Source organism: Rana temporaria, chromosome 4 (assembly GCF_905171775.1).
Source record: "Rana temporaria chromosome 4, aRanTem1.1, whole genome shotgun sequence".
Classification (NCBI taxonomy): Eukaryota; Metazoa; Chordata; class Amphibia; order Anura; family Ranidae; genus Rana; species Rana temporaria.
Window position 1 is genome coordinate 245,415,446 of NC_053492.1, and position 25,283 is coordinate 245,440,728.

Below are 25,283 nucleotides of genomic sequence, written 5' to 3' on the forward strand. Positions count from 1 at the left end.
AGTAAATAAACCCCATTGTGCACTAAAAAGTGGGGTATGCCTGTAGTTTACTATACTGCTGGTGCCATATTTAGACCTTCCATGGCAAAATTGCACTTTTATATTCAATACACAACACTTCACTTTCACAACTTAGCATAGGTCCCTTGGCTTTAACCACTTCAATACAGGGCATTTTCACCCCCTTCCTGCCCAGGCCAATTTTCAGTTTTCAGCACTGTAACTCTTTGAATGACTGCATCTATTTAACTGATAACGTGGTACCCAAACAAAACTGACGTTTTTTTCCCCCCACAAATAGAGCTTTCTTTTGGTGGTATTTGATCACCTCTGTGGTTTTTATTCCTTGCGCTATAAACAAAAGAAGAATAACAATTTTGAAAAAAACACAATATTTTTCGCTTTTTGCTATAATAAGTATCCAATTTAGCAAAAAAAATGTCCTCAGTTTAGGCTGATATGTATTCTTCTACATATTTTTGGTAAAAAAAATTGCAATAAGCGATTTCTTTGCGCAAAAGTTATAGCGTCTACAAAGTAGGGGATAGATTTATGGCATTTTTATTATTATAATTTTATTTACTAGTAATGGCGGCGATCTGCAAACTTTATCGTGACTGTGATATTGCTGCGAACATATCGGACACTTTTGACACTATTTTGGGATCATTCACATTTATACAGCAATCAGTGCTATAAAAATGCATTGATTAATGTATAAATGTCACTGGCAGGGAAGGAGCTAACACTAGGGGGCGATCAAAGGGTAAATGTGTTACCTAGGGAGTGATTACTGTAGGGGGAGGGGACTCACAAGGGGAGGAGACCGATCGGTGTTCCTCTGTACTGGGAACACACCATCGGTCTCCTCTCCCCTGACCGGACGTGGATCTGTGTGTTTACTGTGTGTTTGCTGTTTCATATGCGCTGTACTTTGCTCTGTGATCTGCCATGTCCATCAACCCAATCCTCCTTCAGAAAGCATCCATCCAGCTATTTATGGTCATTGGCCGATTGGTATGTAGCAGAGACAATCCGTGCTAACCCCACAACAATGTGCACCAGTGCAAATGATTTCAGCCCAAAACGTGAGATGATAAAAAAATTAATGAAAAAATATATATATGACGGTGCTGCGCCTAAATACAAAAAGCCTAATACTGGGCTTGAACATATGTGAAAAACAAGGGAGAAAAAAGTGCGCTACCAAAGAACAATGTAGTTGACATTTAAACGATATGAAAAAGAAACAAATGAATTGCGCAAGTGTCCTTACTCCTGTGTCAAAAAAGTGTACTATGAAGGAGTGAGTCCTTGTTCAATAGCATCAATACGTTGGCTCATATGTGATCTCAATCCTCCATGAGATAACTGATTGAATGCAGGTAAGGCCCCATACACACGATAGAATTTATCCGCGAATACGGTCCAGCGATCCGTTTCCGCGGATAAATCCTCTCGTGGATTTCGTCGGATTTTCATGCGATGGTGTGTACACACCATCGCATTGAAATCCGCGCCGAAATCCTCTGGCGATGACGTGTCGCGCCGTCGCCGCGATTATGACGCGGCGACGTGCGCGACGCTGTCATATAAGGAATTCCACGCATGCGTCAAATCATTACGACGCATGCGGGGGATCCCTTCGGACGGATGGATTCGGTGAGTCTGTACAGACCAGCGGATCCATCCGTTGGGATGGACTCCAGCATATGGATATGTTGTGCATGTCAGCAAATATCCGATCTGCTGGAATCCATCCCAGGGGAGATTTATCCGCGGAAAAAGATCCGCTGGCGTGTACACACCATAGGATCTATCCGCTGAAACCCATTTGCTGGGATTTATCTGCGGATGGATTCTATGGTGTGTACGGGGCCTAACTTGTGAATAAGAAATCTCCATGCATAAATAAATAGATAGATGGCCGCTTACCAGATCCCTCGGACCCCCACAGGGATCAGAAAGGCTCATAACTGGGATATCCTCGGCTGGATCAAAACGGTTGTTTCACAGTCTTCTCCTCTGATTGGAAAACCCGGAAACCGATCTCCCGTAGTATCCAAGCGATAATTCCACAGTGCAAGCAGCCTCACCAAGTGATGTGGGAACGTGTAGGTTTAAAGGTAGAAAAAGTACTTCATAGTGCAGTATGTCATTAAAAAGTAGCTTTTTTTTCGACTTAAAGATAAAAAAAAAACTGACATCTAAAACTGCACTGGTTACAAAGTATCAAGGTATGACTTGAAAGCATGTGCCGATTGGCAAGGGGTTAAATAATCCAATCATGTGCAAACAAATATCTGTCATTTAAATGTTAAAAATAATGTGATTTATATACAAAGTTAGGTTTCTCGATATTGACAAATGTAAGTAAAAGGGTTTGTAAAGGATTTTTTTTTATCTTAATAGCTTCCTTTACCTTAATGCAGTGCTGTTTTCATGTCCTCATTGTTCGTTTTTGCTCTCAAGTTGCTGTAATTCTTCTCTGATCTCCACACTTCCTGGTTGTCTGTTTCCTGATGACCACAGTACTGGGAGCTTTCTCTCTGTGGTCACTAATCAAGGAGGTGTGATTACTGTGGGGCAGATTCATCAAGAGATACGACGGCGGATCTCCTGATCCGCCGTCGTATCTGTGAGAGCCGACGGTCGGATCTGTGAGATCCCACGGTCGGAGCTATGCGACTGATTCATAAGAATCAGTTCCGCATAGATCTCCCTTAGATCCGACTGGTGTAAGTGGTAAAATCTTAGGCTGTAATCTCCCGCCGGCCGCTAGGTGTCGTCGCTTTTTTTTAAACGTTGCATATGTAAATGAGGAGAACCGCCGATTCACGTCCGTACGCCCGCCCGTCGCTCTTTTTCAACGTCGTTTGCGTTCGGCTTTTTCCGGCGGAGAGCTACCCCTGCTAATATGAGGGTAGCTAATGTTAAGTATGGCCAACGTTCCCGCGCCGAGTTTTAAATTTGTTACGTCGTTTGCGTAAGTACGTCGGGAATACGGATGGCCGTAAGTAAGCTAGCCGCCGAAAACAATGACGTCCTAGCGACGTCATTTGGAGCATGCGCACTGGGCTTTTTCGCCGACGGCGCATTCGCAGTTAAATCGGCGCGGGAACGCGCCTGATTTAAATTGTACACTCCCCCTAGCCACGGAATTTGCATTCCGCCGGGGGGAGTTAGGATCCGACGGTGCAATTTGCGAGGTAAGTGCTTTATGAATCATGCACTAGCCTCGCTAAATTGCACCGGCGGATCATAAAACAGGTAGATCTGGCGGATCTAAAGATCCGCTGAGCTACATGAATCTGGCCCTGTGTGTCTAAAACCCCACAGCACCAATCAGTTTCGTTTTCCAAACCATCACTGCCCTGTATTGGCTCTGTGGCTCTGTACATCACAGAAGCAGGAAACAACATGCAAAAACAAAACTAGAAACTGCAGGTACATTATATGATTGATTTTTATCTATTTTTAATCATGTTTACATGTCTCTATACCCTGTAAACAGTCATTTCAGCAAAAAAAATGTTTTGCTTTACAATTCCTTTAAGATTTTATTTCCAACGAATATGTTTCTTTGTATATGAACATGCTGTATCACTTTAGTAAATTAACTCCTTTTCTAAGACTAACATAGAGCTCTGTACAGAGAAAAAAAAATTGTGAAAAGAAGCACATAATACACACATTAACACTTGTTAGACACCCACTTAACCCCTTTATTACCCTCATATTTTAACCCCTTCCCAGTCAGTGTCATTTGTACAGTGACAGTGTATAGTATTATCACTAATCACTGTATTAGTGTCACTGGTAATGTCAGTGTCAGTTAGTAAGTTCACGCTCAGCATCAGTTAGTGTCAGATTGTCCATTGCACCATCATAGTCCTACTATCATAGTTGCTAATCACTGCCATTCCAAGTATTAAAAAGAAATGTATAAAAATCCCAGTATATATTCCATAGTTTTAAGATGCTATAACTTCACACAAAACAATCAATATACACTTATTGGGGTTTTGTTTTACCAAACTCATGTAGTAGAAAACATTGTAGCCTAAATTTATGAAAACATTTTTTTTGGATATGTTTTATAACATAAAGTAGAAAATATAGTTCTGTGGTACTGTACTCATAGGTAAATCTAATACCCCAATTATTATTATTTATACAGGACATGAAATAATTTAAATTCTTCACACTACCTACCCATTTGAAGATGTCATCATCAATATAGCATCTCCAAAATATCAGCTCAGGGGTGGTATCATTAATAATCGCTTCCTCCTCCCATCAAGCCATAAATGACTGGGGGAACATTTTGGTGAACATCTTGGATTTAGTAATTTTTAGTTGCGGGGGTCTCCTTTTAACTTGTACTCATTTTAAGAAAACTGACAGAAATTGGTATATGCCCATTAAAAGTTGTTATCATTCTTTCTGGTTAAAGGCTGTACCTAAGGGTCAATTCTTGTAGATTAAAGGAAATTGCTCTAGTAGGGTGGACTTTTTATGCAGGCTAACATATTCTGTGCTGAGTGGCTTCCTGTTCATTCACAAACTGAATGTTGTTATAATTCAACACAGTGAGCGAGTGTGTTCACTGTGTTCATTTAGAAAAGGAAGGGGCAGGTGAATGACATATTGATTAGCCTCTTCCCGCCACTCTCCATCCTGAAACATCCTCTGCAGCAGTCGGGTGGTGGGGTGCAACACTGAGGGGGGGGGGGAGCCCAGGCAGTAGGGGAGAATAGGCACCACACACTTCACACACCCTGTGCACGCCTATGCTCTACTCCAATAATATGTCTCCTGCAAAGACTCTACTCTTTCTTGTTGTGCTGGGCTCCTGGAGAACACATTTTAGAATATTGCTTTCTCTGCTTAGCTCATGTTGTACATTTTCCACCCCTTCTATTCTGGTAAATCTTTGTCAGAATATCTCTTCCTAAGGGAGTCCTGTAATGCATTTAAAATAGAAGAGGTGGGAAGTGTGTCAATGGAACAGCAAGTGAAGGAAAATATCACTAATGGAGACAGCAGAAGAAATTAAATGGGTTGTAAGCCTTAGCCACTACTCTTATAATATATAAAATATTGGAATTGCAGGTACAATTTAAAGAAACATCCTTCAGGAAGGAGCAAGCCCTCTCCTACAGCCTCAAAGTATACATTTTACAAACACAAAGCCAGCAGATCTGTGCAACACCCTTCAAAAGAAAATAGTACAAAGCACAAAAGAACCCCTTCTAACTTTTTTAAAAAAAGGGGGTTAAATTGAAAAACACATGTGACAAGGGTATTTTAATTGAAAGAAAATACACCAAACAAGTAAAAATGAAATCACATCAATCATGAGGCTACGTTACCTGGCAATATGTATCTGACAGCTTCCCACTGATATATGAAACATTTCTGGCAGTACATAAACATAAACATCACATGTGGCCTCTTGAATGTGATACCATTAGGTATACATGATTTGATCCACCTCTATTGGTTTCTGTTTAGGATAATTGAAACACTGGTGAGCCAGATAGAGTTGCTAATCAGTTCAAAGAACAGTCACATAACAAGGAAGAATCGCTTGACAAACACCAGTCATGAGTGTGTTTATTTGGCCACAGAGAAGTTGTTTATTATACAATCAGAAGTTTTAATAGCTCAAGTTTATGACAACATCAGTCATTTCGCAAATAAAAAAGTTACAAGGAAAAAGGTATAACAAATTAAGCACATTTAAAACAGCATTACTCAGAAAGTGCAGATGATCCACACATGGTAAGATATTTATTAAAAGTTTATAGCATACTAGCATGGCACTGGAGTATTTATACAACTGTCCTTTTGCCATTGACAAATCTTTGGCTACAAGCAATAATGCACCACTAGTGAACCGTTTTACCTGCTTGGCATAATTGTGCTACATCCTTAGTGAATAAACTTACCCATTCTTAATCTGCTGGAGCCATTGCCTGTGGAATTAGGCATGTGCATTTCGTTTCGTTCCGAATCGAATTTCGGACGAATTTTTCATTATTCGGACATTCGTATGCATACGAACGGCCGAATCACAATATTAACGAATTAACCGAATCCGAACGAACGTCGAAAACCAACGGACGAAATTCGACGCTAATTCGGAATCAAATTCTATTCGACGCGAATTCGAAAAAATAAAATAAAAATTCGAATCGAATTCTAAAAACAATTCGAATTCGAATTCGAAAAAAAATGTGCTATTCACTTTATTCAGAAAGAATTGTCCAATGTTGTCCATGTCCAATCAGCTACTTTCATTTCTCCCAATCAGCTACTTTCATTTCTCATTGTGGGTGGGGCTAGGATCTATCTAAGATAATGCCATATGGCAGGGTTTACCACAGATAGAGAGAGTGTCCTGTCCTCCTGTGTGTGGTGAGGTGTACCTTCCTTTATATTTGCCTTGAATAGACTGTCTTAAAATTTATTAATTGACAAGTATTAGTGCTATTGATGTTTTGGAGCGAGAAAGTGGGATAGAGATAGTGGCAGGATTAATTTTTTTTTTTTACAATAATTGCAGTCATAAAGTCAGGTAATCATCAGATAGCTGTGTCGTGTGTGAAGTGGTGGAGTAACTGTTTCAGACAGTGTGATTTTCATACCATAGTTGTTTGATTGAGGAGGACAGGCTCTGGCTGTGTTTTTATGATGAAGCCTTCTCAGAGTCAGACTGCTCACACATTGAGCAAAAGCGCTCATGGTACCATCACAAGCAGCAGCACCACCAGTCCAGCAGTAGATAATATCATGCCTGGTACTAGTGTTATTTCTTCTGACCTTGAACAGATGTCCAGCCGAGCTGTGAGAAGGAGGAGAGAAAACAGTCCGAGTTGTCAGCTGAGCAGCCCACCTATTAAGCTAAAAAGAACAATCACTAGCAAAATTGGAGGAGCTGCTAATACTGCCAGTGTGCAGAAAAAGAGTAAGCCACCTACTAAGCGCCGTCTGTTTAGTAACCCCATACCCACAAACACAACCACCAGTACAAACATAGCTGTAACAACTTCCAAGTTCTACAGCAAAGGCCGTGCAATGACTGCACACGGTTTATGGCCTGTTAATCCACACAGACAGCCAAAAATGGAGGTCTTACATTTGGAGAATTCTGCTGACATTGCCACAGCAAGCAACAGTACTTCCAATTCTATTGCCAGTGCCACTAACACAACATTTGCTGCAAGCTCTTCCATTTCTGAGAGTATCAGTATATATTCTAATGAGGGAACTCATTTGGGGGAAGTAGACATTCAGCAGCCTGACTATGGACGTGAGTGTAGCAGTAAATCACCCCTACTTTATTCGTCACCGTCACCGTCACCACAAATGTCACCTCTAATGGACTCTCCATCCTCTCCAATTTTAATATTGGAGTCTCCTGCCCTTGTATCTAAAAGTTATGCTACTGGTGTCACCATTCAGGGTAGGCCTCCAAAGCCTGACATTTCCACCAAGCCCACCATTCCCTCTATCTTTATGCCCCCTGTGGTCAAGTCACAGTCCACAGCAGGGAACATCACGCAAACAGCTGTCCCAGCACAGCAGGTTGCTAAAACCTCAGAAGAGCAATCCTCAGCACCTGCGTCCAGTGGCTCTTCCACTCGCCGTTCCCAAATATGGAACCATTTTGTAGCAAATGGTGATGGTCGCATAGCCAAATGTAAGCTGTGCAGTCGGGAGGTGAGCCGTGGGCAAAAGATAGGACATCTAACAAATGCAGGCATGAATCAGCATATGCGCTCTCACCACAAACCTGTGCTACTAAGGGAGGAACATGGTGTGGCTTCTACTCCATGCACCACTAGGGGAAGTTCAGCTTTGGATGTTGCTATCAGTACTACCCAGGCTAAGGCACAGATTTCTCATGCCACTTCTGTCACAGCATCATCATCATCAAGTCAGATGTCACATACCCGCCATTCCACTTACACACAGGCGACTCTTGAACAAGTTGGTACCTTTCATTCAAAAGTCCTGTCCCGCCAGCAGTCCCGTAAAGTTACCAGATTGATAGCACAGCTCATAGCAGTTGGAGGGGCTCCTTTTAATTTGGTTGAAGGGGAGCCCTTTAAACAACTTATGCAAGCTTTGGCCCCCGGCTACAAAGTACCTTCTCGTACAACATTTAGCCGTACTGTAATACCATCGCTTTACAGCTCATGTGTTGGAGTGTTGAAGGAGGAGCTGGCAAAGGCTCCTGGGCAGTTGGTGCACTTTACTACAGATATATGGAGTGCTCCAAGTGGCCAGCATGCCTTTTTGTCCCTGACGGCACATTGGTGGCAACCTAAGGTGCCGCAAGACATTGCATGTTCTGGGCCAAGAGGCTCAGCCACCTTAGCCAAGCAAGGGCACCGTTCCTTCCTTCTCCATGCTGAGGTCATGGATGAGCAACACACTTCCCACAACATTCTCCAATCTCTGAAGAGGATGGTGGCACAGTGGTTGGGAGAGCAGGCAGGTACTCATGCAGAGATGGGCTTTGTCGTTACAGATGGTGGGGCAAATATGCTTAAAGCTGTAAGGGATGGAAAATATGTGAGTGTGCGCTGCTCAGCCCATTTGCTAAATCTTGTGGTGAAAGATGCCCTTTCTGAGGACAACACATCTGGAAAGCTGGCCACACTACTTGACTCATGTCGCAAGATTGCAGCACACTTTCATCGCAGTGTGAAAGATAGCAATATCCTTAGAAAGGAGCAAAAAAAACAAGGGCTGAACGAGCACCGCCTCAAAATTGATGTTGTCACGAGATGGAATTCTACTTTGGATATGTTGGAACGCATACTCGAACAGCAGAAGGCCCTTCATGCAATGTCAAACGAACATTACATTGGTATTGACAGACCGCTTGCTAGGGAGGATTGGGCAATGATTGCTCAGCTTGTGTCAGTACTCAAGCCTTTCAAGGCTGTCACGGAACAACTGAGCCAAGAAAGTGCCAGCATATCTGAAGTAGTACCACTCGTGACGTATCTAGTAAATAACATCGATGCTCTTCTGTCCTATAAGGAGGTGTTGCCTGGGGGACATGTGCCAGAAGTAATGGCCCTGCTCAAGAGGTGTAAGGTTGAACTAAATAGGCGGCTGAAAAACCTCACAGACTCATGCCCTGAAGTTATGTTGGCCACTCTTTGTGATCCACGGATGAAGGGCAAGATGGCCCTGACATCCAATTCCCTGACCTTCTGGCGAGATAAATTGGTAGAGAGGGTCAGAGAGAAACATTACAAAATCTCCAGGCTTCGACGTGAGGAAGAGGACGAAGAAGCAGAGCTGGAGGAAAATGAATCTGTGTCTCTGTCCAGCAGCCATAGCAATAGTGCAACCACTCCTCAGTCTACCTCTGTTTTAGTTCGGGCACTAGGCAGCGTAGTGGGACCCATCAGACTTCCCTCCCATAAAAAAATTGGTGTGCAGGACATGGTAACTACATACCTTGCAGAGGCCATTTTACCCCCCACCGTAAATCCTTTAGAATTTTGGGATGACAAAAGAGATATTTGGCCAGCTCTCTCTCAAGTAGCCCAGGAACTCCTCTCATGCCCACCAACCAGTGTTCAAAGTGAACGTGTTTTTTCTGTTACTGGGAACATATTGTGCCCCCAACGTTCTCAACTGGCCCCCCAGCTAATGGAAAAACTTGCATTCCTAAAAGTCAATTTGCCCAAGCTGGAATACCCAGTTCTCAGCTATGATACTGAATAAAAGTCAAAAATGTTTTTTCATATTTGTGTTCACTGTGTTACGTTACATTTTTCCTATTATGTTTCCTTACACGTTTTTGAAGGATTAACATAAAGCGTTCTAACACATTTACAGTCTAAACAATGGAGTCTTATGCCACAAAAAAACAATAAAAAGTAAAAAAAAAAAAAAAAATATGTTTTAGTTTTGAATACTTATTACTTACAGTAGGCTGAATAAAGACAATAGTCCATCTAGTTCAACCTTTGTAGGTGTAGTGTACGTGTGTTTATAATTAATTCCCATATCCCTGTATGTGTGTTCTTTAAGGCCCCGTACAGATGACCGAACATGTCTGCTGAAACTGGAATGGTGGACCGTTTTCATCGTACATGTTTGCTCGTCTGTACGAGGCCTAAGATATATACCCAAAACTCTTTTAAAAGTATCCATCATTCTCCCCGCAGCCACCACTGGTTGTGGAAGTGTTCCACATCCTTATTGCCTTGATAGTGAAACCCCCCCTGCAAAGTTTAAGTTTAAAATGCTTCTCCTCTCATTGTATGACTCTGTGTCCTATTACAGTCTATGAGACTTTTTTTTTTTTTCCTATGCTGGGATCCCCATTGAGGTATTTGTAGATCGTTATCATGGCCCCTCCTCTCAATCGTCGCTTCTCCAACGAGAATAAATGTAGTGTTTGCATTAAACCTGCAGTACCAGTACTCTGGTGGTGCAGCTGCACAGATATTGTTCTATGAGGTGAGCGGTTCTCACTTCTAATTTTACATCAGCATGATTGACAACTTAGCAGTGGTGGACTGGTGGTGCTCAATAACTTTTTTTTTTAAAATAAATTAAAAATAACACAGACATCAGAAGTCCATGCATGGGCTAGTAAATAGTTACTGTCTCGACTCCCACTGCTCCCTCCCACTACATCAGAAAAAACGTTACTTTGTGTCACCTTGAACTGGACCTGTGGCATTGTGATGACAGCCTGCTGCTATGTGCTGCCATAATGTCAAACAACCACATGACATCACATTAGCTGGCCACAGATTGGGGCACTCCTGAAAATCACACTCCAGTCCATAGCAAGACCGGAAAAGCTTACCCCTCTGGATTCTACCATAAAAGGTAATTAACTTTCTCATTGCCAACTTACTGTCTTGTCAATCATTGAATATACACTTTTTGTTTATTACCACTTTCCTATTTTATCTCTTTCTGTCCACCATTTCCTCTTATGGATCCAGCTCTTTCCCTCGCCAAACACTGTGTCCACTATGTATGTAACACTCTCTTTTCTTCTTCTCACTTTCTCTCAACCATATCCCTTGATGTAGCAAACAAACTATCTCTCTCTCTCGCTTTCCCAGTAAAGTGAAAGTTATCCCTGGCACAGATGTCCAACGATAAAGGCTCTCTGTTAAGGAAAAATGAAAAGGTAATGTAATGTTGTAGATACAGTAAACTTTTAGGGATATTAACCCAAACATTAACTTTTTTGGGTTTAATATTAATGAAGAAAAAAAATGAAGTGTACAGTTTTTTTTTTAAACCTAGCTTCTTTTTTTATATCTTACTGCATTTTATCTCTGAACTTTAACCCTTAAAATAAATTAGTTGATGAGATTCCTACCTCCGAAATACTCCAGTTTTAATTTCTTTAGCCCCATTGCAATCCAAGAAACCACCTAGTTATTGGGGGACAATCACTGAGAAGGATGACTTTGGAGTAACAGTGATGGACACCAGAGGAGGAGGATTGGGGCCACTCCATGCATTTTTTTTCCATATTAGGTGAAGATTTAATCCATCCATTCACAAATGACTGGCTTAGTATTTTTTTTTTAAGGAGAACAGTCTACTGACACTCTCAGGCCCCGTACACACGTCCGAGGAACTCGACGGGCAAAACTCATCGTTTTGCTCGTCGAGTTCTGTGTGAAGCCGCCAAGGATCTCGGCGAGCCAACTTTCCTCATTGAACAACGAGGAAATAGAGAACATGTTCTCTATTTGGCTCGACGAGGAACTCGTCGGCCGAAAGTGTACACACGGCCGGGTTTCTCGGCAGAATTCAGCTCCGATCGAGTTTCTGGCTGAATTCTGCCGAGAAACTCGGTCGTGTGTACCGGGCCTCAGCCACAAAATAGACAGCAGTATTGTCATTGTTGTCAGGGTTGTAAACTGCAGAAGAACACAAATGTGGTATATCTGCCTAACCAGCAGACTGTAGAGTCCCAGGTAAGTTGGATAATTGCTCCAATTCGGAGCGGTTTGTCATTTCAGCAGAGAACTGGCCCTGAATACTATCAGCATAGTAGCATACTACGTTTTGTTGTACAACAAGAATTGTAAAAATAAATCTTCAAGAGTGCAAAACATTTCTATTCGTTTTAGGTACTTACCAGAATGGGCAGATGATCGACTAGGGCTCGGGAGAGAGAGGAACCCTGGCATGCAGACGATGCACCTGGCCAACAAAGCAAAACGTGAGACTTATAGACAAGACACACTGTCTGCTAGTATGGCAGCTAGGATCAACAGAAAGAAATTCCATATGAGCATCCCTGTAAGAACCACCTAGTAACTGGGGGAAATCACTGAAAAGGATAACTTAGAAGCAACAGTGGTGGGTGGACACCAGAGGAGGAGGATTGGGGGCACTCCATGGATTTTTTTTTACATATCAGGTGAAGATTTAATCCATCCATTCACAAATGACTGGCTTAGTATTTTTTTTTTAAAGGAGAACAGTCTACTAACACTCTCTGCCACTAAATAGACAGCAGTATTGTCATTGTTATCAGGGTTGTAAACTGCAGAAGAACACAAATGTGGTATATCTGCATAACCACTACCAGCAGACTGTAGAGTCCCAGGTAAGGGGGACAATAGTTCCTATTCGGAGCGGTTTGTCATTTCAGCAAAACTGGCCCTGAATACTATCAGCTTAGTTGCATACTACTGTTGTAAAACAAAAACTGTTAAATAATAGCTGTATTCAGAGAGATCGGCGCATCTTTGAGGCGGCGTAGCGTATCGTTTTTACGCTACGCCGCATTAAGTCAGAGAGGCAAGTGCTGTATTCACAAAGTACTTGCCTCCTAACTTACAGCAGGGTAGCGTAAATGGGGCCGACGTAAGAGCTCCTAATTCAAATGAGGATGAGGGGGGCGTGTTTTATGTAAATTGGTGACCCCACGTGATTGACGTTTTTTTTACGAACGGCGCATGTGCCGTCCGTGTACATATCCCGCTGTGCATTTCTACAAAGTACGCCGCAAGGACGTATTGGTTTTGACGTGGACGTAAATTACGTTCAGCCCCATTCACCGACGACTAAAGCAAACAACGTAAATTTTTCACATTTTGACGCGGGAACGACGGCCATACTTAACATTGACTAGGCCAACTATTTGTTCGACTAACTTTACGCCGGAAAGCGCCTTACGTAAACGGCGTATCTTTACTGCGACGGGCAAGCGTACGTTTGTGAATCGGCGTATCTAGTGATTTACATATTCTACGCCAAACTCAACGGAAGCGCCACGTAGCGTCCAGCGGAAAAATTGCACCCTAAGATACGACGGCGTAGGAGATTTATGGCGCTCATATGTTAGCCTAATTTAAGCGTATCTGGTTTCCAGAAATACGCTACAATTTGCGACATATCTACTGATACGCCGGCTTAAACGTCTCTATGAATCTGGCTATAAATGTTTAATGCCCCTTTCACACGTGGCGGAAACTGAAAGATTTTGTTTTGTAATTTCGTTTTCGTCAGAATTTTTTTTTTTTTTAATAAATCTATTTAGTTAGTTACTCCCGAAAATCGTTTTGATTTATTTCGTTTTTCGCTGTAACGCGGTCGTCTGAAAATCGACGGAACATCGAAATTTAAAAATGTAGATCTCTGCCTAGCACTTTCGATATACACCATAAGCCTTCGATGATAGAATCGGTGATTTCGATGTCAGAATCGGCGATTCGAAGCGTCATCGAATCTTCCACGTTCAATTTCGTGGTTTCACTTTCGTTTCTCCATCTTCTCCAGTCTCCATCTCCTGCTTTACATCTCCAACACAACCAATATGGCGGCATCCCACGGCATGGATTTCGACCCAGTCATGGAGGCTGAGGTACCTGAGCCTAGTACTGCTGCTGCAGCAGCTGCAACACATTCCACAGCCCCTCCATCACCAAAAAAAAAAGCTTCCAGGAGGGCTGCATCCAGCAGGAAGCGTAACATTACCTGGACTCATATTGAGTGTCAGGTACTTGTGAATGAAACGCTTCCTTGCTGGATGCAGCTGTGTGGCCCCCGCTCCAGGGAGACTAGTCCGCAATGGAAATTGCAGAAGTGGGAGGAGATCTCCAAAAAGGTAGAGGAGATGTATCACCATCGGCGTGACCCGGCTGCCTGTCGTAAAAAATTCAGCGACATAAAACGGTAAGTAACGTGTCCGATTTATTTTTATTTTTTTACATTTTAACCAGTTCAGCCCCAGAGAATTTGGCTGCCAAATGATCGTGCCAGTTTTATGCGTTTTGGCACTGCGTCGCTTTAACTGAAAATTGCGTGTGGCTCCAAAAAAAAATTTAAGCACTTTTTTTCCCACAAATAGAGCTGTCTTTTGGTGGTATTTGATCACTTCATTGATGTACGCTGATAAGGCTGCACCAATGGGCACCCATGGGCTGCACTGATGGTCACCGATAAGGCGTCACTGATGGACTGCACTGTTGGGCACTGGCCGTGGCGTAACAACCAGGGGGGCAGGGGGTGTGTCTGCCCCGGGCTGAGCTGAGGGGGGACGCCGGCAACCGGCAGCTCTGCTGATATTACAGTGAGCGGCTCCTCCACTGTGCGCACAGCCCCCCCCCCCCCGCCAGTACCTCGCAACGGCCGGCACGGGCGCGCCTGTAAGGAAGCAGGGGATGCCCTGTTTGGCATAGCAACGGCGCACGCTGCGGAGGCTCCAAGATGGCGACGCGCTCTGCAGTCTGGCGGCGCCTGCAGGGACTCCCGGTCTCCCGCTCAGCCAAGTAAGTGTCGTGTCGTGACTCGCTGGGACGTGATGCCGGGTGGGGGAGAATGGTTTAGCAGAGTGTGCGCTGGGGAAGGCCTGGGACTGGCTGCCTGTCCCAGCGCACACCCTGCCTCTGCTACAGGCTGAGGCTGGGACTCTGCTCAGCTGGGGAGACTAGGGAGGGAGCAGCCGAAGCCGGAAAGTCTATGTGCCCACTACCAAGCATTTTACTTTAGGAGGCTTTGGTGGACTACAAGGCCCAGCATTTTACTTTAGGAGGCTTTGGTGGACTACAAGGCCCAGCATTTTACTGTAGGAGGCTTTGGTGGACTACAATCCCCAGCATTTTACTGTAGGAGGCTTTGGTGGACTACAAGGCCCATCATTTTACTTTAGGAGGCTTTGGTGGACTACAAGGCCCAGCATTGTACTGTAGGAGGCTTTGGTGGACTACAAGCCCCAGCATTTTACTGTAGGAGGCTTTGGTGGACTACAAGGCCCAGCATTTTACTGAAGGAGGCTTTGGTGGACTACAAGCCCCAGCATTTTACTGTAGGAGGCTTTGGTGGACTACAAGGCCCAGCATTTTACTGAAGGAGGCTTTGGTGGACTACAAGGCCCAGCATTTTATTGTAGGAGGCTTTGGTGGACTACAAGCCCCAGCATTTTACTGTAGGTGGCTTTGGTGGACTACAAGGCCCAGCATTTTACTGTAGGAGGCTTTGGTGGACTACAAGGCCCATCATTTTACTGAAGGAGGCTTTGGTGGACTACAAGCCCCAGCATTTTATTGTAGGAGGCTTTGGTGGACTACAAGCCCCAGCATTTTACTGTAGGTGGCTTTGGTGGACTACAAGGCCCAGCATTTTACTGTAGGAGGCTTTGGTGGACTACAAGGCCCATCATTTTACTTTAGGAGGCTTTGGTGGACTACAAGGCCCAGCATTGTACTGTAGGAGGCTTTGGTGGACTACAAGCCCCAGCATTTTACTGTAGGAGGCTTTGGTGGACTACAAGGCCCAGCATTTTACTGAAGGAGGCTTTGGTGGACTACAAGGCCCAGCATTTTATTGTAGGAGGCTTTGGTGGACTACAAGCCCCAGCATTTTACTGTAGGTGGCTTTGGTGGACTACAAGGCCCAGCATTTTACTGTAGGAGGCTTTGGTGGACTACAAGGCCCAGCTGCTGGGCCTTGTAGTCCACCAATGCCTCATATAGGAAAATGCTGGGCCTTGTAGTCCACCAATGCCTCCTATAGGAAAATGCTGGACCTTGTAGTCCACCAATGCCTCCAATAGTAAAATGCTGGGCCTTGTAGTCCACCAAAGCCTCCAATAGTAAAATGCTGGGCTTTGTAGTCCACCAATGCCTTTATAGTAAAATGCACCAATGCTGTAGTGTCAGTGTGTATTGTGTAGCGGTCAGTGGTTAGTTTATTGTGTAGTGGTCAGTGTATATTGTGTAGCAGTCTGTGGGGAATCGGGTAGGTCAGTGTGTAGAGTAGTGGTTGATCAGGTGGGTTAGTGTAAGGGTCAGTATAGGAATAAGATAGGTCAGTGTATAGTATAGTGGTCAGTATAGGAATCAGGCAGGTCAGTACTATTGTAGGAAGGGAATGGACTCGGGGCGTGCGAAAAGTCAGCGGATTAGGGGGCCGAAACGTACTTACCTTGCCCCGGGCGGGCGCTGACAACCCACGCAACGCCACTGGGCACTGGTAAGGCGGCACTGGTGGGCACCAATAAGGCGGCACTGGTGGGCACCCAGAGCTTGCACAGATGGGTGGCACTGAAGGGCATTGATAGGTGGAACTGGTGGGCACTGAGAATTGGCACTAATAGGTGGCACTGATAGGTGTCAGTAATGGGCATTGATAGGTGGTAGTATAGCACTGACAGGTGGCACTGCTGGTGTTCACTGTGGGCATTGACAGGTGGTACTTATGTCCACTGAGGCAGAATTGCCTCTTCCACTGGGGATCGATGTCCCTTACTGAACAGCCAGTGAGCGCCTTTTTTTTCTACTCACGCTGTGACCATGAGGAGAAAAAAAAGATTACCAAGCTTTGTTTTGATCATGTGATCAGCTGTCATTGGCTGATAGCTGATCACATGGACCGGGCCCCTTACTCGGATCCGTGATCACCCGAGTCTCAGTGACTCGGTGATCACAGCGCGCCGTGCAGGGGGCACTCGGAGCGCACGTAAAGGGGAGGACATATATTGATGTCCTCCCAGCAATTGGGGTCTGTGCTGTAGCTGTCATTTGACAATAGTGCAGGCGCTAGCGGTTAAATATATTCGCCACGATCATTGTAAGAGGAATATTTTCATGACAGTTATTTTATTTGTTCTTAGTTTATCACTAATCAGAGCAGTAAGTGCTTTTATTTTACACTTGAACACCTGTAGATTATGCCCCCTTTCTGACCAGGCCACCTTGTTGTATTTATATTTAGCGTGCTGCAGCTTTAAATGACACAATTGCACGCTCCTGCGATGTAATACCCAAATCAAATTCACGCCCTTTTTCCCCAACACTTTTTTTACAAATCTTAAGCTACATGAAAAAGTGCGCCTAATCCAATAATTCCATTTGCATGTTTCATTCTATGGGTTCATTCTACATGTGTCTCATCATGTGTTGATGTCATTTTCAGATTACAATTCTAGTTTAATTATGGAACCCGTGTCTCTTCTCTTTTTTTTTTGCAGATCTATTGTGCGCAAACGCAGACAGCCGGGGCGTGGAGGAAAACGGGTGTCTCTCCTGCCCCATGAGGCAGACCTTTTATCGGGGATAGGGGAGGATGAGATCACCCAGCTCCAGGCTCATCAAGGTTGGTCTCAGGATTGCATTGTGTGCAGGACATTTTATGTTTCAAGCATCCGACATTTACCATGTTGTGTTTGATTTTATTTAAAGATCGTATCAAGGCCCAGCGCCGCCAGAAGCGGAGGGCGGAGGAGCTGGAGTCCTCCTCTTCATCACCAAGAAGTAAGTACTGTAGTGTACTAGTAGTAGTACTAGTAGTGTTTCGGTGGCGGCTGGTGCTCCAAATTTTTGGGGGGCGCAAACGAAAAAAAAAAAATGCAGCCTCACTGTGCCTATCAAATGCAGCCACTGTGCCATCAATTATCACCACTGTGCCATGCCATCAAACACAGCCACTGCGGCAATTGTTAACACTGTGCCCATTGTTGCCACTGTGCATGTCACTGTGCCCTTTAATTGTCGCCACTGTGCCCATTGTCACCACTGTACCCATTGATGCAACTGTGCCCTTTGTCGCCTCTGTGACCATTGTTGACGCTGGCTCTGATAGGCACTTCCGCACAGACAACCAGCTGCCGTTGTTCAGGTAGCCGGCGCCCAAGGTCCGGCCATCTGAATAGACCAGCGGCAGCTGGGGCAACAATACCATACATTCATGCAATACATGAATGTATGTTATTTGCGACAGCCAGAGGGGGTGGCGCTGCAGCGCCCTCTATAGACGGACCGCCATCACTGCAGTTAGTATAAGTAAAAAATAAATTTTTTGTAAAATAAACATTCTTAAAGGGCCCGTTTTTTTTTGGGACTACAGGAGGGGGGTGGCGCCCGGGCGCCCCCTATGGATGGGCCACCACTGGTACTAGTGACTGACTATACAGTGGGTCCTTTTCCATTTGTCCAGCCTTCCATTGTAAATTTCAGTGTCATTGCTTCTCGCTCAAGCAGTGCACTGACAGCCTCAGGTTGAGCCTCTGCGATGCTCTGTCAGGTAACGTAAGCGTTTGCGTAACTTACGCAATTTGACAGAACGTCGCGGTCTGAACTAAGGCGCCTGTTCAGTGGTGGTCGCTGGAACCAGGACAGGTAAGTACCTCTTTTTTTTTTTTAAGTGATTTTTTATAAATGGTGAATGCCTTGTAGATTAGTGACCAGTGACTACTGGCCTGCCCTGTATTGCCATGCTAATAGAGATAATATAATACATTTTATAGTATTATTGTTTCTTTGAAGATTGAACATTGTAACGTTCAACATTTCTCCTTTATTAAATAAATAGGTGCCATCCAGTCAGAGGGGGAGACACAGGAGGAGGAGGCTGAGGCGGCAACGCCCACATGTAAGTTAGTATAATAATCTTGCTGGTATCTGCTGCTGAGTGATGATCATTGATCATTCCGTACATCTTTCAATGTTCTTGTACTAATGTGTGAGATTGTTGTACACTGCAGATTGTAATGTTCTTTTCTATATTATTTCCTGGTCTGAGGATTGCATTGTGTGCAGGGCATTTTATTTGTCAAGCATCCAACATTTACCATGTTGTGTTTGATTTTATTTAAAGATCGTATCAAGGCCCAGCGCCGCCAGAAGCGGAGGGCGGAGGAGCTGGAGTCCTCCTCTTCATCACCAAGAAGTAAGTACTGTAGTGTACTAGTAGTAGTACTAGTAGTGTACTCGTCATCGGTGGCGGCTGGTGCTCCAAATTTTTGGGGGGCGCAAACGAAAAAATAAATAAATGCAGCCTTACTGTGCCTAGCAAATGCAGTCACTGTGCCATCAATTATCACCACTGTGCCATGCCATCAAACGCAGCCACTGCGGCAATTGTTAACACTGTGCCCATTGTTGCCACTGTGCATGTCACTGTGCCCTTTAATTGTCGCCACTGTGCCCATTGTCACCACTGTACCCATTGATGCAACTGTGCCCTTTGTCGCCTCTGTGACCATTGTTGACGCTGGCTCTGATAGGCACTTCCGCACAGCCAACCAGCTGCCGTTATTCAGGTAGCCGGGGGCCCAAGGTCCGGCCATCTGAATAGACCAGCGGCAGCTGGCAACAATACCATACATTCAAGCAATACATGAATGTATGTTATTTGCGACAGCCAGAGGGGGTGGCGCTGCAGCGCCCTCTATAGACGAACCTCCATCACTGCAGTTAGTATAAGTAAAAAATAAATTTTAAGGGAAATAAACATTCTTAAAGGGCCCGTTTTTTTTTGGACTACAGGAGGGGGGGCGGCGCACGGGCGCCCCCTATGGATGGGGCACCACTGGTACTAGTGACTGACTATACAGTGGGTCCTTTTCCATTTGTCCAGCCTTCCATTGTAAATTTCAGTGTCATTGCTTCTCGCTCAAGCAGTGCACTGACAGCCTCAGGTTGAGCCTCTGCGATGCTCTGTCAGGTAACGTAAGCGTTTGCGTAACTTACGCAATTTGACAGAACGTCGCGGTCTGAACTAAGGCGCCTGTTCAGTGGTGGTCGCTGGAACCAGGACAGGTAAGTGCCTCTTTTTTTTTTTTAAGTGATTTTTTATAAATGGTGAATGCCTTGTAGATTAGTGACCAGTGACTACTGGCCTGCCCTGTATTGCCATGCTAATAGAGATAATATAATACATTTTATAGTATTATTGTTTCTTTGAAGATTGAACATTGTAACGTTCAACATTTCTCCTTTATTAAATAAATAGGTGCCATCCAGTCAGAGGGGGAGACACAGGAGGAGGAGGCTGAGGCGGCAACGACCACATGTAAGTTAGTATAATAATCTTGCTGGTATCTGCTGCTGAGTGATGATCATTGATCATACCGTACATCTTTCAATGTTCTTGTACTAATGTGTGAGATTGTTGTACACTGCAGATTGTAATGTTCTTTTCTATATTATTCATAATTAACAGCTACTGAGGCTGAGCAGGAGGTGGAAGAGATCTGCCCTGGAGAAGCTGCTGGCAGTGCTGGGGATGCTCAAGATGGTGTCCAACAGCCAGGCGCGTCAGGTCCAGGGAGTAAGTAGTATAACTTTTTTTTGTATTTTCCAGGCAAATATAGTATTTTAAATATGAAATGCTGATGGCATACCTAGAAAAATGTCTTCTGCAAGGCTTTGGTTGAGCTGCCATTATTAATTATTTATTAGTCCGCCTCTGCAGTTGATTCCAGTCTTCCTGTTAGCATTACCTGTGCTTGTTAAACCCTCAACGTCACTTCCCTGATCACGCCACCTTCTTGCTGCAGTTAAGATTCCCAGTCTGAGCCAATCACTGCCATTGTGAATAACACAGCTGGCTGAAGGGGGTATGTCAGACAAAAATCTCCAGCTATTGGCTGGCAGTCCCTGGACATGTTCAATCTCTGGAATGCCCCTGATGCATGCATTAACACTTTCCTCATGATGTCTGGTGCCTCACCTTTGGCATCTCTAAAGCAGGGGTCTCCAAACTGTGGCCCAAGGGCTAGATGTGGCCCCTTGCTAGCCTTTATCCATCCCTTGGACACTATTACTCCCACTGGCACCAACAATGGGGCATTATTTACTCCACTGATACCATTGATGGGATATTATTCCTCCTACTAAGAGGGTCACTACACGTTCTATTGCCCAGTGCCCACTAACCCTTAGGCCATATTTATTCTTACTGATGCCGGGCCACTAACATTTCTACCCCCGCTAGCCACAGACACAACCCGGGCCTCCTAAAGCCTGAAGGACAATAAACTGGCCCTTTGTTTGAAAAGTTTGGAGACCCCTGATCTAAAGCAAAAAATTGTAAATGGCCTTGTGACCTCGTAGATCTTTGTGCAGTCAAATATCTATAAAAAGTCTGAGTCTTTAGGCTATAGTTCAGACTCTGCAGTGTATTGTTTTGCAATGCACATAGGGAAGGCTGTTTAGTTTAGTGATATATTTTTATTTTACATGTATCCTGGAGTTTTTATTTAACTGCTCAATTTTGTCTAGTGGTCTTGTTTGAAAAGTTTTAGACATACTGATCCTTGGATCCCCAGTGGTCGTACACATTTACATGCACCCTCTCTCACCTCCACTTAAATGGTCTAGGGCTTCTGAAGTTATTATTATTGAGACCTGCATAGGTCTTAAAGGCTCTGGGAGAGACCAGACCAACAATGCAGTATCAGAGAGGAGCAGATGAAGCACCAGCTGCCAGGATATGGAAGGCTCAGTAATTGTAAATTCTCTTTTATACCTACTAGCCTAGACCAGGAGTGAGTAACCTACCTAGCCTAGAACAGGAGTGGGGCTTATTCAATCAGTGGCCAAGTGGCCATACAAAATTATCAACTTTAAAAACTTAGTAGCCGGCTATATTTTATTAAACAACTTTTTTTAAGTCGTCCCTAATGCAATGGCTTAAATGGCTTCTCTTTGGTGTATGTAATGTTAATAGCTGGTGTAGCTAATGTTTTTCTACTTGCAAGTGCATATTTTTTCTTCCATATTTGCGACAGTCAGTCAGTCTTTCTTGATAAGGTAGATTAGTTAGTGGTGGTCGGTCAGCACTTAGGTGTCCATTACACCTTTAGATTTTCTATAGGGACCTAGTGGATGCGCCATGCCACCAAGCTGCTAAAATCTTGTGGAGATTCCCCTTTACACTGCTTGATGTGTAGAGGGGAATCCCTTTGTATTCTGGCCGCCTGGCCTGGGGAGGACACTCAGCTATGCCCTGGTCAGAGTACAGTAAAGTACTACACCTTCCTGCACAGCTATGCAAACTTGGGATGACACAGCGAATTGACACAGAAAGAAACCACTCTCTCCTACACACAAATTGATTAGGTGCATATCACTGAATATCATATATTGAAGAATGATATGTAAGTGAAAAGATCTCAAGATGTTACATGATTGTCTACAAGGGCTGGAAGATAATTGCGTTTATATAATGTTAGGGTGAAGAAGCCATGTGTATTTCTATTGTATTATCTATCTAATATATTTTCTTTTCTTCACAGATCAAGATGAATTAATCATTCTTGATTTACATGCAGTGGACGAAGACCTGGACGCGTCTGGTTTGGCTCACCATTCTTCCTCCCCAGCAGTTTCTCCAGCGCATCATCTCCATCACCCTTCAGCAGCATCCCCCAACCAGGACATACCCATTGACGCGGGCGCGTCCTCCACAATGCAGCAGCCTACTCCAGGACACGCGCACTCTCCAGAGCCATGCAAGCCTCTGCGGCGCATTGTGAAGTGCCACTGTCAAGAAAGACAGTTAAGGAGGCTGTCTCACTCCTTGGCCCTCCACAATCGCCAGCAGATGCGGCAATATATGGCTCTGGAGAGGTACCAACGGGCAACGAGGAGGATGGTGTGTGAGAATATGAGAGCCATAAACTCCACACTTGAATGCATACTGACCAAGTTGGAAGGAAACCAAAGTTTGTAATTTTTTTTTTTGTTTTCTTTTTATACATGTTTGTTACTTTTCAATAAAAAAAAATTTGATCAGAAATAATTGTTTTCTGGAGTTTTTGCTTTCCTTGTTAGGTTCATTAGGTGATGTACTGTATGTAAATGAACTATTCCATGTATTGTTACTAACTTACATTTAATCATCAGGCTGAACTTAGAAAATGTAAGAGATTTTTCTCTACACTATTTTGATGTGCAAAGGGTAATCCCATGTATATTCATATTGTGTCCAGTCACGCCGTTCAATACAGCTATCCCCCCACCAGAATACACATACACTCGTCAACAGTTCAAAGGGCAGTCATCATTTCCAGGGCTTGAGTAACATGGCAGCAGGGTAGATTACTCAAACTGGAGACAATTACAGATGGTCATGAAACAGGCGGAGGATCAGAGAGGGCCCTGTTGTCCCCAGGGTCAGAGATGGCAAATGGGAGGGGTCCCGGGCGGGCATCGGGATGCAGATCAGCAATGACCAACTAATCCACCTTGCATAGAATCACGTTTCCAGCTGTATGCTTCTTTGTGCTATGTTGTGTTGGTAAGATAACATATTCTTGACCAAGTCCCTTGACCCTGTTCATCTCTATTTAGGTCTGATATAGCTGCAGCAGGTAGCACACCAGTGGTGGAAGCTGTTGCACTTGCCAATACTGTTACACTTCGTGAACTAGTGCTATTGCTCATGGCAGGGGTGCTGGGGATTTTAGGTGTCACTGTCATCTTCACAGAATTCTTCCTCCACAATAACAGAGGGAGAAGGGGAGTTAGGAGCAGATGAAAAAAGTGAAATGCTACCTGTCCTACTCCTCACAGAATATCCCTCTTGCCCTTTCCCCAAGTCATTCTGTAAGTCTTGTGGGGTAAGACTGTATAACATGTCTGCAGTGGTTGGGGAAAGAGGAGCATCGCATTCAAAATCATTCTCATGGGGCAATGAAGAAGACAAAGGGGCATATTCTTAAACATCTGAGGCGTCGGAACGTATGTCCTTTACGTTACGCCTCTGCAAGTTTAAGTGGCAAGTGCCTGATTCCCAAACCACTTACCTGTAAACTTGCGGCGGCGTCGCGTAAAGTCCACCCGCGCAAGCCCTCCTAATTCCAATGATCCTGGTCGGGGGAGTGGATCATTTAAATTAGGCGCGCTCCCACGCCGATCGTAATGCGCATGCTCCGTCGGGTAAATTACCCGACGTGCATTGCGCTAAATGACGTCTCACGGACGTCATTTGTTTTGACTGTAACGTAAATGGCGTCCAGCGCCATTCACGGACGACTTACGCAAACAACGTTAAATTTTCAAATTTCGACGCGGGATCGACGGCCATACTTAACATTGAGTACGCCACCTAGGGGGCATGTTTATCTTTATGCCGCGTATCGCTTACGGAAACAACGTTAAAACACTACGGCGGGCAAGCGTACGTTAGAGAATCGGCGTGACTAGTCATTTTCATATTCTACGCTGACCGCCACCTAGCGGTCAGCGTAAATATTGCAGCCTAAGATACAACGGCGCAGGCCGTCGTATCTCAGGCATGTTTAAGTGTATCTCAGTTTGTGAATACACTTAAACATAGGATCGGACTTACGTCGGCGTATCTGCTGATACGCCGGCGTAAATTATTTGACAATATGGCCCAAAGTCTCACTCTCTGTCTCTGGCTGCTGCTGTCTCCCTCAATTGCTTCTTTGGGGAGCTGGGCACATTGGCGGTGTCATTGGTGGTGGTGGGTGGTGTGGGTGATTGGTGTAACGGCAACTCCACTTGTTTTTTAATAGATTTCTTGCCTCTACTATAAAAATACAAAGCCATGACACCTGTAGAAGGAGGCGCTGCACTAGCAGTGGAAGCAGCAGCAGATGTTGGTGGTCTGGCAGGAAAACTACTACTAGTAGAACTGGTGGTGGAAATAGCTTTGCTGGTGGCATTGGTGGTGACAGCCACTGTTGTAGACACTGATAGCATGTTTGTGGCGGCAGACATGTCTGAGACACTAGTAGTAGCAGAGACCTTGGCACTTTTTTTAGCAAGGCGTCCACCACGAACGCGACCACGACCTGCCTTCACTTTTCCCTTACAATGGTACATTGCTGTTGCTGTAGTGGTGATCACAGTCTGGATCAGACAGGTAAGGTAACACAAGATAGGGTATATAGAATCTCAATCTATAATATAGAATCTATAATAATATCGCCCCCCTCCCCACAACACAGGCAGCCTCTGAGGCTATCACACACAAGCAGGCAGCAACAAGTTCGTTCACTAGTATCACTA

The 25,283-nt window shown here is 44.4% G+C and overlaps 1 protein-coding gene across 3 annotated transcripts; it reads left to right on the top strand.

The window, feature by feature from the left end:
• Positions 1-6,400: 6,400 nt before the first annotated feature.
• LOC120937121 lies at positions 6,401-23,027 on the top strand. 3 transcript variants are annotated; one of them, XM_040350107.1, is made up of 8 exons: positions 13,543-14,196; positions 17,492-17,616; positions 17,703-17,774; positions 18,832-18,891; positions 19,117-19,188; positions 20,254-20,313; positions 20,464-20,571; positions 22,541-23,027. In XM_040350107.1, the coding sequence occupies exons 1-8, from the start codon at positions 13,838-13,840 to the stop codon at positions 22,975-22,977; spliced, it is 1,293 nt and encodes a 430-aa protein (XP_040206041.1). In that variant the 5' UTR covers positions 13,543-13,837; the 3' UTR covers positions 22,978-23,027. The 3 variants fall into 3 exon arrangements, 1 of the variants encoding a protein (XP_040206041.1); XR_005748676.1 differs by lacking the exons at positions 13,543-14,196; positions 17,703-17,774; positions 18,832-18,891; ... (2 more) ...; positions 20,464-20,571; positions 22,541-23,027 and adding exons at positions 6,401-10,875; positions 11,118-11,185; positions 12,144-12,235 and having other exon boundaries at positions 17,492-17,578; XR_005748675.1 differs by lacking the exons at positions 13,543-14,196; positions 17,703-17,774; positions 18,832-18,891; ... (2 more) ...; positions 20,464-20,571; positions 22,541-23,027 and adding exons at positions 6,401-11,185; positions 12,144-12,235 and having other exon boundaries at positions 17,492-17,578.
• Positions 23,028-25,283: the final 2,256 nt, after the last annotated feature.

Excerpts from the sequence above, each read along its gene's own strand:
- LOC120937121 (XM_040350107.1), top strand. The coding sequence starts at position 13,838 with ATGGCGGCATCCCACGGCATGGATTTCGACCCAGTCATGGAGGCTGAG. Across the intron at positions 17,617-17,702 it reads CCAGCTCCAGGCTCATCAAG|ATCGTATCAAGGCCCAGCGC; the intron begins GTTGGTCTCAGG and ends TTTTATTTAAAG. Across the intron at positions 20,572-22,540 it reads AGGCGCGTCAGGTCCAGGGA|ATCAAGATGAATTAATCATT; the intron begins GTAAGTAGTATA and ends TTTTCTTCACAG.